The 17,079-nt window shown below is 49.9% G+C and overlaps 1 protein-coding gene across 4 annotated transcripts; it reads right to left on the reverse strand.

The window, feature by feature from the left end:
- Nucleotides 1-625: 625 nt before the first annotated feature.
- On the reverse strand, nucleotides 626-17,079 carry PLCD4 (phospholipase C delta 4). 4 transcript variants are annotated; one of them, XM_088021555.1, is made up of 17 exons: nucleotides 17,058-17,079; nucleotides 16,750-16,908; nucleotides 15,356-15,584; nucleotides 14,386-14,387; nucleotides 14,076-14,209; nucleotides 13,257-13,488; nucleotides 9,298-9,499; nucleotides 8,020-8,164; nucleotides 7,228-7,380; nucleotides 4,940-5,134; nucleotides 3,758-3,853; nucleotides 3,455-3,611; nucleotides 2,993-3,109; nucleotides 2,577-2,749; nucleotides 1,894-2,041; nucleotides 1,393-1,542; nucleotides 626-1,311 (listed from the first exon to the last, which is right to left on the reverse strand). In XM_088021555.1, the coding sequence occupies exons 1-17, from the start codon at nucleotides 17,077-17,079 to the stop codon at nucleotides 1,205-1,207; spliced, it is 2,421 nt and encodes an 806-aa protein (XP_087877681.1). In that variant the 3' UTR covers nucleotides 626-1,204. The 4 variants fall into 4 exon arrangements, with proteins under 4 accessions (XP_087877681.1, XP_087877680.1, XP_087877682.1 ...); XM_088021554.1 differs by lacking the exon at nucleotides 14,386-14,387 and having other exon boundaries at nucleotides 1,894-2,029; nucleotides 14,076-14,205; XM_088021556.1 differs by lacking the exons at nucleotides 3,758-3,853; nucleotides 14,386-14,387 and having other exon boundaries at nucleotides 1,894-2,029; nucleotides 14,076-14,205.

Consider the following 17,079-nt stretch of genomic DNA (forward strand, 5'->3'; position numbering starts at 1 on the left):
CTTGGTCTCCTTTCATCTTCGCTGAGGGATTCCGAAACGTTCCCGGGTCTGCCTTCTCTCTCTGTCCTTGAGCCTGTCTTGGCCCTTTCCCTGCTCCTTATTTCTGAGCCCCTTGGTCTACCTGTAGACCCAAGAAGCCCTCCCTGCCCCTGGAAGCAGCTTTAATTCAGCCTCTATCCTCAGCCTGGCTCGGCAGCTGCACGGGAGTTAAAGCACAAGACAGTGTGAAAGGCATGGGACTTGGGGGAGACGGGGGGTCCAGGGAGAACCTCTAATCCAGAATTCTGTGAGTACCTCACGGTGACCGTATGCTTAATCACTGAAACTGGGACACACTGGGAAAATGAAGAAGGGTACTTTTAATCATTATATCGGGACAGTAGACATAAACCAGGACTATTCCAGGCGAACTCTCGGGAGGGCTTGGATCACATAACCCTTTGTCTCCTCCTTTTGCCCTTAGAGCCATATTTCTGTACCCTTCTATGTAGCACATGTGGGGGGGGGTGCTGGAAACTTATTTTTCTACCCTTTCCCTGCCCCACCTGTCTTCCTCAAATGTCCCCCAACCTTCATATGTCCTTTTCTTGCCCAGCAACAGACCATACTCAAGCCAAACTGGGTAGAAAAGCTCTATTTATACAGGTGGCGCCAAAAGAGAGCAATCCAGTGGGGACTCAGGGTTATGCAGTATTCTCCTGAATGTCACAGTATGGTCTTAGGGTACGGTGTCCTTCCCCACCCTTTGCCTGGGGAGCCTTGAGGCTTGATTGATCTTTTCCTTGGCTCTGGGCTTAGAGGAAGTTAGGGTGGAGGGGATAATGCCTCTTTGTGTCCTTCTGCTCCAAGCCCCTCTCTGGGTTGCAGCCAGCCTTTGAGCCAGGGTTGATGAGAGAGATTAGTCCTAGATCTGTGTAGGGGATTGAGCCTATGGCAAGAGAAAGGAAGGAAGTCCAGTATAGAGTATGTGAAGGAAGGGGGTAGAAATGATACCACAGACTTGTAAAAACGAAGAAGGGGAAGAGAGAGAGTGAAAAATCAGGTCCTAGATTGGCTTGTTAGGAAGGGTGAGGTAATTTTGTGCTTAGGAATGCACAATCCAAAACTTGATTCTTACCACCCCGGTTTGCTTTCTGGAGCATCCTTCCAGGTTGTTCTTACCACCTCAGGCCAGTGCACCCACCCTTCCCAGGAAGTGCCCACCTTAGGATTCATCCCCCTCCAACCCTTCCCGGATGCTGATATGCACGAAGATGGAAGCTGGATGGAGGCTGATGCCGTCCTTGGAGAGCAGGTGTATGTGGCGGTAGCCTGGAGAGGGACAGGAGGAGGGCATTAGAAGGACAGCCAGAGCCCGGGTGGCGTTGGCCAGGGGTCGAAGGACTGGCCCACCTTGCTGCATGCAGGTCCAAGGCACTGTGTACTGCCCGATAAATTCATTTCGGGATTTCCGGTTGTAATCCTTGACCACAAAACGCAGCAGGGCCAGTTCGGGCACCAGGACCCGGAAGCTTAGCGTCTGCCCCCAATATGGATTAAAACCTGAGGTGGGGGTGAGGGAGAGAGGGAGTGAAGGAATAGACCTTGTTGGCTGCTTTAGGCGCATCCTTGTGTCCCACAATTTTCACAGCGATCGGCATGTTACAGGTGAGGGGACTGCGGTGCAGAGTGGGTAAGCAATTTGCCCAGGTCACCGGAGCACGTAAGTGAGGGGCCAGGATTCAGATCCAAGATGTCCAAGCCCTCATTCTTTGTCCCGTTCCACACTGCCTCCCATGGAGGTGGGAGAGGGGGTGGGGACAGGGACTGTGCTTCATGGAGGGCAGCTGGGTAGGGAAGCAGCCACGCTCCTCCCCCCGCCCCTCCACCCTGCCCAGCAGCGCCCAGCCTCACCATTGTTCTCCACGTAGCTGGTCTCTTGCCTGGTTGTGTCAGGGCGGACGCCAAAGATCTCCACTCTCACCAGTGGATCCACAATGGACCTCTCTTTACTCATGTCGTCCTTGGGGAGTTGCTGCCCGCTGATCACCTGCAAGCAGGACTCTGGGACCTCACTAGTCCCTGTTCATCCCAGCCCCGCGGGGAGGGGGGTGGCGGGGGCTGGTGTCTCAGGACCTGGCGCTATAGCTTCTGGCTTTGAGTAATATATTCTCTTCTAGTAACCTAGCTGCAATTTAAGATGCACCCGAGTAGAAATTGCACGAGGTTTGAAAGTAGGTATGTTCAGCAAACCCTTTACAGCCCTGACTCTGCCCCAGGCATTGTTGTGGGCACCTCTAGACTCATGATCACAGCAACCCTGTAGGCTGGGGAGTGGCATTCCTCCCATTTTGCAGGTGAGGAGCCCAAGGTTCCGGAACTTGCCCAGAGTTAACACGACTAGTGAATGGGTTCAAACCTAGGCAGCTGGCTCCCAGATCCCCACGGTTCACAGTCAGGCTATCCTGCCTCTCTTGAGGAATTCTTCACCCACTACGTTCCTGCCAGCTACCGCCGCCCCCCCCCCCCCCGCCCTGCCCCCGGCTACCCATCCTGGCTACCCTAGGTTCGTCCTGTGGTTTCTCTCTCCGTGGTACCTGGATTAGGAGGGTCTGGGCTTTGAAAGGGCTGATGGGCCACTCGGGGTGGAAGGAGCTTTGGACATCACGCAGGAAGTCAGGCTTCAGCACGTAGCCGCAGGCACCGTTCTGGCGGAAGAGCCCATCATAGATGTCCATCTCAAGCCCCGCGGTCTGCACATTCATGGCCACTGAGGGCCCCAGGAGAGAGGAAGGGAAGCATACATCTCAGGAGCCCTCTAGCCCCTCTTTCAGGGAATGAAGGAGATGGATTGGGTATCAAAGGGCCCGCTGGGAACAACCCCCCCCCCCCAGATTGCATCTTTCTTCGCCTAGCACCCTTCAAAGCATTCCCTGGCCCTCCTGCCACCGGGGCAGGTAACCCCCCCTGTTGCCCTTCCACTCCCTCTTCCCTGTCCCCGCCACCCCCTCACCCATCTGGCAGCCTGCGTTCCAGAGTTCCTGGGGGTTGTAGTTGGACGAATCTGTCCTCAGGCCACTGGGATACACACGGCTTAGCTGCCAGGCGTTGTGCTGCACAAACTCATTGCCTGTATAAAGGGCGTAGTGGGGAGATGACCCCCCCCCCACTTCCCTGGCCTCAGGTTCACCACCTACCCACTTGACTCTTGTCTCCAGCATCTCCTGAGGCCAGGCCCAGAAAGCTTCACTGGGCCTGTCTGTTCCATGCTGACCGTCTCCCCCAGCTCTCCTCCCCCCTGGAGCCTTGGGCCCCCTGCTCAGAGCTCCTGACCCTGTACCTGCTCTGAGGAGTCGCTTAGCTCCCTCATCCCCCCTCAGCCCCTTGGTCCTCTTTCTTGGGACTCATGTGCCTGCCCAGCAGCCTGACCCTACCCATCCTACTTCCCTCCCTGGCCCTCCATTTTGGTCCTGACCAGCCTCCTTGATGAGGCTTCTGGCCTTAGTTTCAGAGAAAGATGAGGTCTCATAGAAGCGGTAGTGTTCCCTTGAATGAGTGAAGCTGTGGAATGAGACAGACTTCAAGTAGACAACCAGGGCAGAGAGGGATGGACACAAGATGGGTTTGGATCTCTGGAAAAAGAGAAAGTAGAGAGGAAGACGGCATTGAACCCTCAGGGGTCTGAGAAGGAAAGAAGCGATGGCCAGGATCTGAATTTCCCCGTCCAACCTAAGCCTCTGCCCGCTGCCTCCCCTTTGCGTTCTCCCTCCTGCCTCACCTGCTTGGGAAAGAGAAGGGGCCCAGGCTTGGAAATAGGAGCCTGAACCACAACCTCACAACAGACAGGCGGACAAAACAGCGGACACATCACAACCTGGGGATGGGAATGGGAATAAAGGCAGTCTACATACCCTCATGGGATCGGTTTCATCCTCTGGGCTTAAAGGGTCTGCCCTACTGTTACTTTCTGGGTAACAGGTTCTTAATGATTACTTTTAAGCAGAGAGGTGTCCTCCTCTCTACCTCTCATCTTTTAAAACAATTTAATAGTATAGTTTGGTCAAAATGTACACGGACCCAGACAGATATGTCGAGGTATGCAAATGGCCAGGAAAGTCGTGCCAGAAGGATGTGAGGGTCCCAGGGTAATATCGTTATAATCTTCTGCATTCCCATTTCCTTCCCTGGACATGGTAGCAGGTTAGACACCACAGCCCCGGAGAGGAGAGGGTAAGCTAGAAGTTAGTCAGCTAAGTCAGGGAAGTGCACGAGGAGAAAGGCAGACTTCTAACCAGGATCTTGGCGGCCCCACCAATGGCACCCCTTCCCCACAGGGAGATGAACCAGACCACTTCGGCACAGTCTTCGTAGAGCCTTCACCTTCCCCAACTCTTTCTGCTCCTCCTTTTTGGCTACTTCTGGCCCCTTCTCAGACTCACCTTTTCCAAGAAGCTTTCTCTAAGCCCATTTCAGGTGAGGTCACAGCAGTCACTTCAGGAGCCCTACGTCCCCAATACAACAGTGCAGGGTGTACACACTCTCTCTCTCTGTCACACACACACACACACAGCAGTGTTTTTCAAACTGGCCTTAATTTAAAGAGACTGAGAAGAAGTACAAAGATGTCTCAGGAGTCGACAGGGGACCCGAGAGAGCCAAATGGGTGCTTCAACTAGGATGGCTCCGCATTGATCTCTTTTGTATACAGAGCTCTCATATAAGATTTCATTCAAAAACGATTCCATGGCCCAAAGAAGTTGGAAAGCCACTGTAATCTATCTACATATGACAATATGTCGTGATGTCATGCACGCATCCTTACACCTCTTTTATTGGGGGCAAGGGGCATTTTGCTCCTCGGCCCTCCACCCTGCCTGGCTCTAGTCTCTCCACACATGAACTCAGCTTATAGTACAGACTGACCAAATGCTAGAGCAGAAAGACCACTCTCCTGGCCCACCTTCTCCTTCTTTTTGTCCTTACTGCGTGGGCTCAACTCCTGGGGCTCAGCCTCCAGCTGGGCCTCCAGCTCCGGGTCAGCTTCCTGCTCTCTCTCCAGTTCAGACTCTAGCTCTTCCTCCTCTTCCTCTTCCTCAAGATCCTCCTCAAGTGTCCTTAACTTCTTCCCCTTCACCAAGATCTTCCCCCGAAGCTCCTGGAGACAGAAATGAAGGGACTCCTTTACCTGTCTGCTCTGGGGGCCATGCACCTCCCACTGTTCTCACAGGCAGAGGAAGTGAGGGGCCAGAAGTCCCCACAGGAGGGCCGCTTGATATACACAGTAGGGCCGCTTGATACAGTAGGGCCGCTTGATACACACAGTAGGGATTCCCTATTGTTAAGCCAACTTGTCACATCTCCATCCAATTGGAAAACAATACAAAACAAAAAATATCTCACTCTTGACACAGAGAGATTCCTCCCAGATTAAAGATTTACATGTAAATATAATGGACACAAGAGTATTAGAAGAAAATAGAGAATCTTTTTGGGGCGCCTGGGTGGCTCAGTCGTTAAGCGTCTGCCTTCGGCTCAGGTCGTGATCCCAGGGTCCTGGGATCGAGCCCCGCATCGGGCTCCCTGCTCCGTGGGAAGCCTGCTTCTCCCTCTGCCACTCCCCCTGCTTGTGTTCCCTCTCTTGCTGTGTCTCTCTCTGTCAAATAAATAAATAAAATCTTTAAAAAAAAATAGAGAATCTTTTTGAATAATCTTAAAGTGGGAAAAGCCTTTAGAAACAGGAGATGAGGGGTGTGTGGGTGGCTCAGTCGGTTAAGCATCCTACTCTTGGTTTTGGCTCAGATCATGACCTCAGGGTCCTGAGATCAAGCCCTGTGTTGGGTTCTGCGTTCGGCAAGGAGTCTGCTTGAGATTCTCTCCCTCTCCCTCTGTCCGCCCCCAACCCCCCCCCCCCGCTCTCTCTCTCTCAAAAAAGGAAAGAAAAGAAAAGAAAAGAAAAGAAAAGAAACAGGAGATGATAACTCAGAAGGCATAAAAAGCACTGGCCAATTTGACTACATAAAGCTTAAAATCCTCTATAGGGCAGAAGATGCTATAAGACAAAAGCAAAGAATGCAAAAACAAATTTCCCAAAGCATCAATGTCTTTAACATTTAAAAACTTGTTATATACCAATAAAGATTATAAACTCCAATAAAAGTGGGTAAATAATATCAATTAATTCAAAAGAAGAAAATATAGACTTTTCTTTTTTAAAAACTTGACTTTTTTCTTTCCACATTTGCCACTATGAATCATCTTACTACTGGAGATATGTGTGGCCCGTCTCTTACACTGTTGGTCAGAGTGCAATTTGCTATTTTTTTCCAGAGGGCAACTTGGCAGTAACAACCAAAATATCAACATGCAAACTCTTCAACCCAGCAATTTACTTCTAGGAGTCCATCTCAAAGAAAGAGTAAATGGGGCGCCAGGGTGGCTCAGTTGGTTAAGCATCCGACTCTTGATTTTGGCTCAGGTCATGATCTCAGGGTCGTGGGATTGAGCCCCGTGTCAGGCTCCGTGCTCAGCGGGGAGTCTGTTTGAGATTCTCTCCCCCTGCCCCTCCCCACCCACCCCCGCACACTTGCACTCTCTATCCCTCTTTCTCTCAAATAAATAAATCTTTTTAAAGAAAGAAAGAGTAGATGGACAAAGCTGTATGTACAAGTGAACAATTACCAACAACCTGAATGTTTACCATTTACTGGTTGAATAGATAATGGTTCATAAAAGAAAATGGAATACCACAGAGCTATTAAAAGGAAAAAAATTATACGTGAAAAGACATCCATGATATATATTGTATGTGAGATATAAAAGGGATATAGAAAATGACCCCAAGCATTTTTTAAAGTGTGAATATATATACACATATATGTTTATATAAGCATTTACAAAAATCTCTTAACACCTGTTATGGGAGAGGTTGAGATTATGGTGGGGGGATTTCCTTTTCTCTCTATTGTCTGTACGTTCTACAACAACTATGAACTATCTGGGGAAAAAAATCAAGATATTTCCATTGAAAAAAGAAATAAGAAGTAAACAATTGATTTCAAATTTAGAAAACGATAAACAATTCTGCATTTTATTGGACTTTTGGAAAATTAGAGTTGTCTCCAAGGATATTAAAGAGCAAGATGGTCCATGTAAGGGTGAGAATAAGGGAACAGGAGGGGCACGGAGGGGCACAGTAGGGAGGGAATGCAAGCCACAGCAGAGCCCGGGCTGGGGGAACAGGGCGCCTACCTCAGGTGAGGGCAGCTGAGTGGGCAGAAGCCCATCCAAGGTAGTGCTCAGCAGTTGCTCCCCCAAGATCTCGGTCAGATGGCAGGCCATGACCTGCTGCTGCTCCCAGCTGCAGTGGTTCTCCAGGGACAAGATGACTGGATAGTCTGAGGTCTGATGGGGAAGGGAAGGAACGCTAGAGCCAGAGGTCTAAAGCATGCAACCTCCCTGCTTCTCCGGACCCCCCCCTCCCCGGTGACTCACTCAGAGTACCCTGATTGCTAAACCCCTCTCTGACCCGATTCGGGACATCAAGGAGGTCTTGCTGGGTCTGGGGCCCACCTCACATCTCAAAGTCACTGTTGGGATCCCAAATCTCAGACCTATACCAGGTGTGACCCAGGTCCCTCTGGGACCTTTGAGTTTTTAGGCTCAGTGTGGGACAGCTAGGCCATTCCCCTGATTATGTGTTCATGTTACACTCTCCTCTCCAGACTCCTGTTTTCCCCCAGCCCTACCCACCACTTTCTCGGTTTCCTTAACCACCCTCTCCGAGATGGGTGACAGTTGTTAGAAGTAATAGTCACTGAGCTCTAGCAATTACCTCTAGGACTACTAATTACTAGTGACACATCCAACCCTTATTCATAATCCCTTAATATTTGCCTGATGCTTCACAGTTAAAATCTCTTGAACATCTCTGCCATTTGACATAACCTCCCTTGCATCCATCTACCTTCCCCAGATGCAGAGCCAGCCACTCTTCCCTCAGATCATCTTCCCTCACCAGTACGCCCATCCCGGGACTCCTACCTGGAAGGCGTACTGGGCTACAGTGGCCACGACATCTTTGAATGGGATGCGGGAGGTCAGGGTGTGTCCATGGTAAACGATAGGTTCCCCGCTAGGTCCATCCCATATATCCACCTCCACGCAGCGGCACCCCCTCTTCAGGGCCCTGCAAGAACCCCAAGCCCCCAGGGACAGAGAGGTCAAGCTCTTATCTTCCGTCTAGGGACTCTCTCCCTACTCTGGAGAGAGCAGTGCTCACTGGCATTTAGTTGTCAAGGCCCCCTCAAGCTACATCTCCGCAGACCCTTCTCTGTCCACCAAGATACTGCTATGGCTCACTACCTCCACCCCCCACCCTCCCCAACTCACAATCTTCCTTCAGCAAGTCATCACATACTGCCTCATGATGCTTCTGGTGTTCTGGTTGTATATCATTCTGCAACACCTGACTTAGTCAAACTCTCAGTAATTTTGTTTGTTTGTTTGTTTGTTTGTTTGTTTGTTTTTAAAGTAAGCTCTATGCCCAACATGGGGCTTGAACTCAGGACCCCGAGATCAAGAGTTGCCCCGAGATCAAGAGTTGCCCCGAGATCAAGAGTTGCATGCTCTACCGACTGAGCCAGCCAGGCGCCCCTCAAACTCTCAGTAAATTTATACTTTATTTTCTCTACTAGACTTCCTAGGGCAGAAGCAATATGTTCCACTCATCTTTTATACCCTGAAGCTACTAGTTCAGTTGCTGCCACTGCAAAGATATCTTGACTCTTTGATCCAATCCACGATTAATCACGATAAAAGCAGATATCACTTATTAGCTATTAACACATGGATTATCTCATTTAATCCTCAAAACAACTCAGACAGAATAGGCAATGTTATCATATTTCATAGATGGGGATACTGAGGCACAGAGAAGTTAAATACTTAGAACCAGAGTACCAGTGAGAGAGCTAGGATTTGAGCTCATATGGTCTGACTCCAGAACCTATGTTTCTAACTTCTATGCTCTATACCGCCTTCCATGTAACGTTTAGTTTATTTGTTCAAAATAAATCTTCCAGGACCTCTGAGTTCCAAGAGAGTTTCACAGCCTATGAAAGAGAGAGAAGCTCCATTTGCCCACAGAGTTTCAATACTACTCTCCTGTCAGTCTTCAACATCTCTTCCAAGTCTCTCACGTATCCAGGGGTCCTCAGCCCCAAGCCCCCCACAACATCTTTTCATTCCCTGTTATCCACTGATAGAACAGACGGCCACTTCTCATGAACTGGAGCCCTTTCCCCTTCTTTCCCACTGCACCGTATATATCCCTCGACGCTGCTCTGGCCACAAAGCTGGTCCCCCACGAGGTAGGTGTTGTGAGAGGAGTTGATGTAGTAGTGGTTCAGGGGTTGAGTCATATCCTGGTAGATGGGGAGGCAGGTCGGGTTGAAGATATCTCCATCCTTCGAGCAGAGATAGCTGAGGAAGCCATCCATGCTCAGCACATGTCGCAATTTGCCTAAGGTGTGGAGTAGGGGAAGGCTAGAGTGAGAAGCTCTGAGCGAGGGCAGCCCAGCACACCTCTAGCCCATCCTGCACCTCGCCCCTCTCCAGGGTCCTGCCTTTCAGATGGTGTCCATTCTCAGCCTCCAGATCCCAAACGTGCCCCACCCACTGTCTGTCATTTCAATCATCCCCACCCTCAGAGAGAGTTAAAGCTACGAGGAGAGGCATTAAGATCATTCTAGTTCACCAGATCCAACAGAACCTTCCGCCATGATGGAAATGTTCTGTCCTGTGCGGTCCAGTGTGGCAGCCTCTAGGCACATATGGCTACTGAGCACTTGAGATGTGGCTGTGTGACTGAAGAACTGAATTTAAAGTTTTGATTTTAATTAATTAATTGCAACTTTTTATTTATTTATTCATTTAAGTAATCCCTACACCTAAAGTGAGATCAAGAGTCGCATGCTTTTCCAACTGAGCCAGCCAGGCACCCCAATTTTAGTTAATTTAAATTTATGTTATTTTTAAGATTTTATTTGTTTTTTTTAGATAGAGCATGTATGCATGTGCGTGTGCGCAAGAGCGGGGGGCCAGGAGCAGAAGGTGAGGGAGAGAGAGAATCCCAAGCAGACTCTGCTGAGCACAGAGCCCAATACGGGGCTCAATCTCACAACCCTGAGATCATGACCTGAGCCAAAATCAAGAGTCCGAAGCTTAACTGATAGTCACACAAGGACCCTGTTAATTTAAATTTAAATAGTCACACAGTGGGGCGGCTCAGTCAATTGAGCATCCATTCTTGGTTCCAGCTCACGTCATGATCTTGGGGTTGTGGGATTGAGCGCCATATCGGGCTCGGTGTTCTGCACTCAGCCTGGAGTCCGCTTGTCCCTCTCCGTCCCCCTCTGCTCTTCCCCCTGCTCATGTGAGCACCCGCACTCAAGCTCTTTATCTCTCTCTCTCTCTCTCTCTCAAATAAATAAAAATCGTAAAAAAAAAAAAAAAAACTTTAAAAAAATAGTCACAAAGAGCTCATGGTTACCATAAAGGACAGCATAGTATTCGGTATAAAGGGTTAATTTTATATATGGGGAAACTGAGCCCAGAGAGGAACAAAGTCGAAGACTCTTGAGCGACACGACCAAGGTACCTGTGTTTTATTCCCTGGCCTGTGAGGCTGATGCCAACTATGACCTGAGGGTTTCTTCCTCTCACCAGTTCCCATATGGTGTTCTGCAGAGTGGTCATCCAATATACCCCTGGACTACAACACACCCTCTGTTTGAGGGCAGGGCCCTGTCACTCCTGCCACAGCCCTCACCCATGTCAGCATGGGCTTCATACAATACCAACAACAATGACTAGTACTGAGCACTTGCTCTGTGCCCAGGACGTCCCGTGCAGCATCTCTCTTAGTGTTCTCGCCAACGTGATGAGGTAGATAGAATATAATCTGCCCTGAGAGGTTAGGTAACATAACTAGTAAGTGAAGGAGCTGGGATTTGAACCCCGGACGTCAGGTGTCTGAGCCACGCCAGTCCCACCAGGCCGTGCAGTCTCACTGAGGGCAACATTGCTGCAGGGGGGCTCCCGTGGGAGGTGGAGCAACTCGACTCTAATGACCAGCTTCGTTGCTCCCGCTTTGACAAGGCTACAGATGGTGGAGAGCGGCAGGAAGTCAGGCAGGAGGTTTTATTCTTAACAGTAAGAACTTAAATTGTGAGAGAAAATCCACAGTTGCCAGATACTTTTCGTGTATGTCATTTCATTCGATCACCAATTATTTTACAAATGAGAAAATCGAGCCCCTGCTAGATTAAGCAGCTTGCCCAGGGTGACTCAGTTAGTAAGCAGCAGAGTGGGGCCTTGAGCCCGGGTTTCCTGGCACAGACTATCCTCTGCAGCCAGAATATTGTACCTGACGGTTGAGTGCAGGGGAGGGAACACCACCCAGAGGGGCAGGTGGTAGAATAAATGTAACTGATGTCTACTGGATCCTGCACTGGAGATAGAAGTTCCTATTTCTTGGGGGGCCTAGGTGGCTCAGTCAGTTAAGTGTCTGCCTTTGGCTCAGGTCATGATCCCAGGGTCCTGGAATTGAGCCCCGCATCAGGCTCCCTGCTCAACAGGGAGCCCGCTTCTCCCTCTCCCTCTGCCTGCCGCTCTACTTGTGATTCCTCTCTCTCTCTCTGTGTCAAATAAATAAATAAAATCCTTAAAAAAAAAAAAAAAAGAAGATCCTATTTCTTAATCCTCAGGCATTCTTATTCTATTCATTTTTCCGAAATGATTGCTTTACAGCCCCCTTTCTTCTCTGAGCACAGACATGAATCTGGAATCAGGGATTCCAACCCTTTCTGTTTGAGTCTCAGTTCCATGAGGGCAGCGTTCTTGTCGGACCTTCTGCTGTATCTCTGGGGCTGAGCAAAAGTCCTGGCCCATTACAGGGGTTTAATAAGCGTTAGCTGAAGTAGTGAGTGAATGAATGAATAAAAGGAGTGGGAGTTGAGACCTAGGAAATGTGGGTCATTTATCCAGCTCTCATTCATCTCATCTCTCTCTTTTTTTTAAGATTTTATTTATTTGAGAGAGAGAGAGTGTGTGCGAGCAAGTGCACAAGTACAAGAGCAGGGGCGAGGAGCAGAGGGAGAAGAGCGGAGGGAGAGGGAGGGAGATAGAGACTCCCCGCTAAGCAAGGAGCCTGATCCAGAACTCAGATCCCAGGGCCCCGGGATCATGGCCTGAGCTGAAGGCAGGCGCTTAACCAACTGAACCACCCAGGCGCCTCTCATCCATCTCATCTCTAATCCTCATGCTCAACAGAGGTATTAGGTAAGGGTCAGGTGGCCCGGGTTTGAATCCCAATTCCTCCTCTCATTAGGCTTTGGCTTTGAGCAAGTCATTTGATCTTTCTAAATCCGAGTTTTCCTCTTTTGCACAACTGACTTAATAACAGAAGCCACTTCAACTGGTCATTGGAATGATGAGAAAAGACATGTAGAGATGTTAGCACATTAATGTGATACTTAGCAGAGGCTGAATAAGGATTATTCTCCTGATTTACAAGATTGTAGTGAAGGTTAGAGGAAGTAAGTGATGTGAAAGTAACTTGTAAATCATTTATTATTAATGTAAATTCCTCATATTCTGAAGGGAATGGAGGGCAGGGCGATGTCTATTGAAGGGGCAAGGAGAAAGGGCGTATTTGAGCTGTGCTTTTGCTGAAAGAAAGCCTCCTCCTCACCCCCTCAGCCGGGGACTGACTAGCTTCCTGGCCCAGAGGCTTAGCCACTCAAGAACCACTTGGAGAATTTGGAGAAAGCCCAGGAAGGGGCAGAGAGCCAGCATTTAAAGAGACAGCAAACAGGAACCATGAAGAGAGCTGGAAGAAAGGAATTAGGCGCTAGAAGAGAAGAAGCCAAGAGTAGAGGACCAAGGATCTCCCTTTTCCGCTGGGGACAAATGCTGACATCAGGACGAACTGATTCTGAAAGTGAAGCATGAGCATAGTGGAGGAAAGGAGACTTGTGGAATGTTCTTCCTCCTGAGAGATACAGCATTACAGAGGAGACTCCTGTCTTATCTGGGCAGGAAACTGCTGCTCTCCTTCCCAGGGAGTAGTTGAATGAGATGAAGATGCTTGCACAGGGGCTGGGGCAGGTGTGGGCTCAGCCTTCCCTGAGTTAGGCAGAAGGTGGCTTGTCTCTGGACCTTTCTAAGGTCCCCCCTCCTCGCCCATGCCCAGTGCCTCTCCACCCTGGCCCTCTTACCACTATCTGAGGGCTCGTAGCGGTCGATGAGGTCCAGAGCAAGGTCAGAAGCTCGCTCTCCTTCTTTCTGCTCCTCTTGGAGGAAATCCACAAATTCCAGCAGGGTCAACTTCTGCCCATCAGCCGAAAAGTTTTCAAACAGCTCGTACACCTCAGTACGTTTAGTCAGCGCCTTATAGAACTCTACAAACTCTTCTCCCTCCAGAGTCCCAGACTCGGATGTGTCTGCTGCCTGCAAGCAAGGGTTTAGAGGATGGTGAAAAAATCCTTTTAAGAGCACATTGTGTGGCTTTGACCTGTCCTGTAAGAGCAATCTTGCTGACAGGTGGATACAAACATCTTTCTGCAAAATTCTCCCAGAACTCCTGACACTTTGTGTTCATAGAAGCCGCTTCGGTAAGTAAAAAGCAACATGGCAGCCGTACCATTTGCTGGTAGAGAAAACTTTCAATCAGAAAGGGTTAAATGCCCCAACAAGTGCCTAAGAGTTTAAAAATCCCTCCTCCTATTTTATTCACATTCCAGTTGGACTTTTCCATTGTTACTAGGCACCTGGGAAGTTCTGGCCATGGACAGAGAGGTCCTTGAGGTCTGACACAGTAACGTATGGTTGTTTACCCTTCATAAGACTATGAATTGTCTTTCTAAGAAGACTGAAGGGTGAGAACCATGCCCTACACTTTCCATCGAGCCTGGCATAGTGGTAGGGCACATAGGAGAGATTCAACAAAGAGTGATGCTGAATAGGGCCAGGTACATCTGGCCACGTGAGAACACGGCCTTGGCTGGCTTCTGAAAATCCTTCCCTAAAAGACTCACTTGGAAAAGCTGGAAGGCATATTCTTGGTCCATTTCCACATTCATCAGGTGCAGTAACCGCTGGACTTCGTGGAAACTCATCCTACCATCCTGGTTCCTGTCTCCACGCTGGAACCAGTCACTCAGCCATCCAGGTGTGAGTCAAGGCAAAAGCACTGTGTGTGTTTGTGTGTGCAGATGTGTGTGCATGTTCATCCACTGACATCGCCTCCCCTAGCTTTGCTACAAGTCTCTCCTCCATGCCAATGCATTTTCCATATTAGCTTCCAGAATAATCTCCCCCGAGCACCAATCTGTCTTGTCCCTGCATGGCTCAGGTGCCTGCAGGGTCCTCCCTGTTGCTTGCAGAAAGAAACCCAAATTTTTTAACGTAGATTGAAGGTCTTCACCCCCACAATCTGGCCCCCACGCAGCCTTCTCAACAGACCTCTGTCCTCCCCGTACTTTAGCCAGACTCTCCCTCCTGCTCTTCAATGTCCTATCTCTGAGACTTTTCTCATGCTGTTCCCTCAGGCAGCAGAGCCTTCCCCCTCCTTTCTTTATGTTCAAGTTCTACTCTTTTTCAAGGCTCAGCTCAAACTCAACTTCCTCCCTGATGTTTTTCTCAGAACTCTCTCAGCTAGAATTAAATATTTCTCCTTCCTTTGAACACCCACAAATAATTTCAGTCCCATAACACTTCTAGGGTACTTCGATGATTTACACAATTCCATTTTCTCCACTGACTAAAACAATGCCTGAGTCTCATTAATATTTGTACCTCTAAAGCCTGGCACAGTGCCTGATACCTTCTGCTCAATAGATGGTGAATGAATGAATGAATGAACGAACGAACAAATGAATAAACGGCCTGGCATGGAAGGTGAATACAATCTAGGAAACCTGAATGAGTCAACACCACAAAGTTCTGCTTCCCAGTCCTACGGTAGCTAATGCCACTGGGATCTTCTGATCGGCTCTCAAGATCAGCACCTTGTTTGGTCCTTTGTCTCTCACCATCCCTCCCACCAGTCCTGAAGGGCCTGATTTCTGCCTACCCTCTGCCTGGTTATGTCTTTGTCATCCCAAGCCTCCATTACACCTTCAATATCCTCTGCCTCACAGTGGCCTGAGCTGTCCTTGCCCACCCCATCTGGACTCTTAGGCCTCCCTAGCACAGCATGCCAACCCCCACCCCACCCCCGGCCCCATCTCTAGCCCTGCAGCATCTGGCTCCTTCAGTGACCCCTGGCACCACCACCCGCCCCCCCCCAGCCCTTCCGACTCCATCCTGCTGATACTGATCCAGCCGCTCCTGTTGGTCCATGCCGGTAACAAATTCCACCAAAAGCTGGAGCCCCTGCATCCATATCTTGGCCTCCTCGATGCTGTTGGCCACCAGGTCCAGGTTGGAGCGGCGGCCGTGGAAGACGATGGTGAAGCCCTGCTCCAGGGGGAGCTCCTCGGCCAGGCTCCGCAGCAGCTCGGACTCGTGGCCCTCACGCACCGTCTCCACATCAGAGATGGAGACTACCAGAGAGGAAACAAGGGGGCGCGGTGGGGGGGGGGGGGAAGAGAGTCCGCCGAGTTGCAGGGGTGAAGGGTTAGGGACCCTTTAAGGAGCCATAGGGAGGAGGAAACCCAACCTCCCTCCGCAGGATGAAACCCCCAAAGACTGGGTACAGGGAGATGCAGACCCCTGGGATTCAGGATTCCCCATGAGTCGCTGCCATGTTCAGAGGCAGCATGCCAAGGGGCCCGTGCTGGGAGTGGCAAGACCTGGCTTCAGGCCACTGGCTGGCAGTGTGACACAGACCAAAATGACTTAACCCCTCAGTACCCTCGTCTGAAATAGGGGATGGTCCCTTCTATGGCCAGTCCACATGGTGACCACTGCGGGGCTGATGGGATGGAAACACACTTAAAGGTAGAAGCGGTTACACCAAAGCATGATATGTCCAAGTTCAATTTCCCCGTTCCAGGTTTGAGGGCCTCCTCTTTCCAGATGTCTAAGAAAGCACCAGAGAAATTCTTCCACCCCCTTTCCTCAGCTGGGGTTGCTGTGGATCGTGAGCTTTGATTATGTCTCTAAAGCAGGCTCTCTCAGATGTGTCCTGTGATCACGTTTTTAGAGGGGTCATAAAGCGTCTGGTCAACAGGATGCACATTGTTGTGCTGCATTTGTGATATTTAAAAATATTCCTCATAGTGGCTAATTGGTGAAATGCATCCTGGCTTCAGGGGCCACGCCAGGTGCTTGTACATTAACTTACTGAGTCTCCGTAACCTTCTAGCAGGGACTATTCAATCCCCATTTTGCAGATGAGGAAACTGAAGTTTAATGTAACTTGTCCAAAGCCACTCAGCTAGAAAGTAGCAGAGCCAGGGCTTTGATCTGGGCAGTCTGATGCGTGAGATCATGCTCTCACTATAATAATAATAAATAAAACCTAGGATTTATTGAGCCTTATTATGTGCCAGGGCACTCCTAAGCCTTTTACATGCAGTAACTGATTGAATCCTCATAAATAGCCTTAAGAGGCAAGTACTGTTATAATTCCCACTTTCCAGCCTCCGAGGTAGATGCGCAAGGACACACTGTAGGACCCTGGTCCCTCCCCTGCTCTCAAGCACCTGGGCTCTTCAGAGTCTGATCCCCCCACCACACCCACGCCTAGCCATCCACGTGACTCACAGGTGGGCTTGGCAGTGCCTCCTGCCTGCCGGGCATGCCAGACTGTCATGCCATCATCCTGAAGTCTGAAGTATCTCAGTTTCTTCCAGCTTTTGGACCTCACCTTGCGCATCAGCATGCCCTTCTGCATCAGCAGCAAATCTGGATTGATGGGCAGCCCTGGGCCAGGAGAAGAAGGGGCTGGCTGGGTAGCTGGCGGGAAGGGTGGAGGGCCCAGGAGGAGCTCTTGAACAGGGGTCCAGACTCCTCCCCTCCTCCCCATCCCTGGGCTGTCTCCCGAAACCCTCCTCTCCTACTGGGGTACTCACGGCCTTGCATCAGAGACATCAT

This window comes from Eumetopias jubatus, unplaced genomic scaffold, assembly GCF_037043125.1.
Source record: "Eumetopias jubatus isolate StellerSeaLion01/CBP00866 unplaced genomic scaffold, mEumJub1_p1.0 scaffold_3, whole genome shotgun sequence".
NCBI lineage: Eukaryota > Metazoa > Chordata > Mammalia > Carnivora > Otariidae > Eumetopias > Eumetopias jubatus.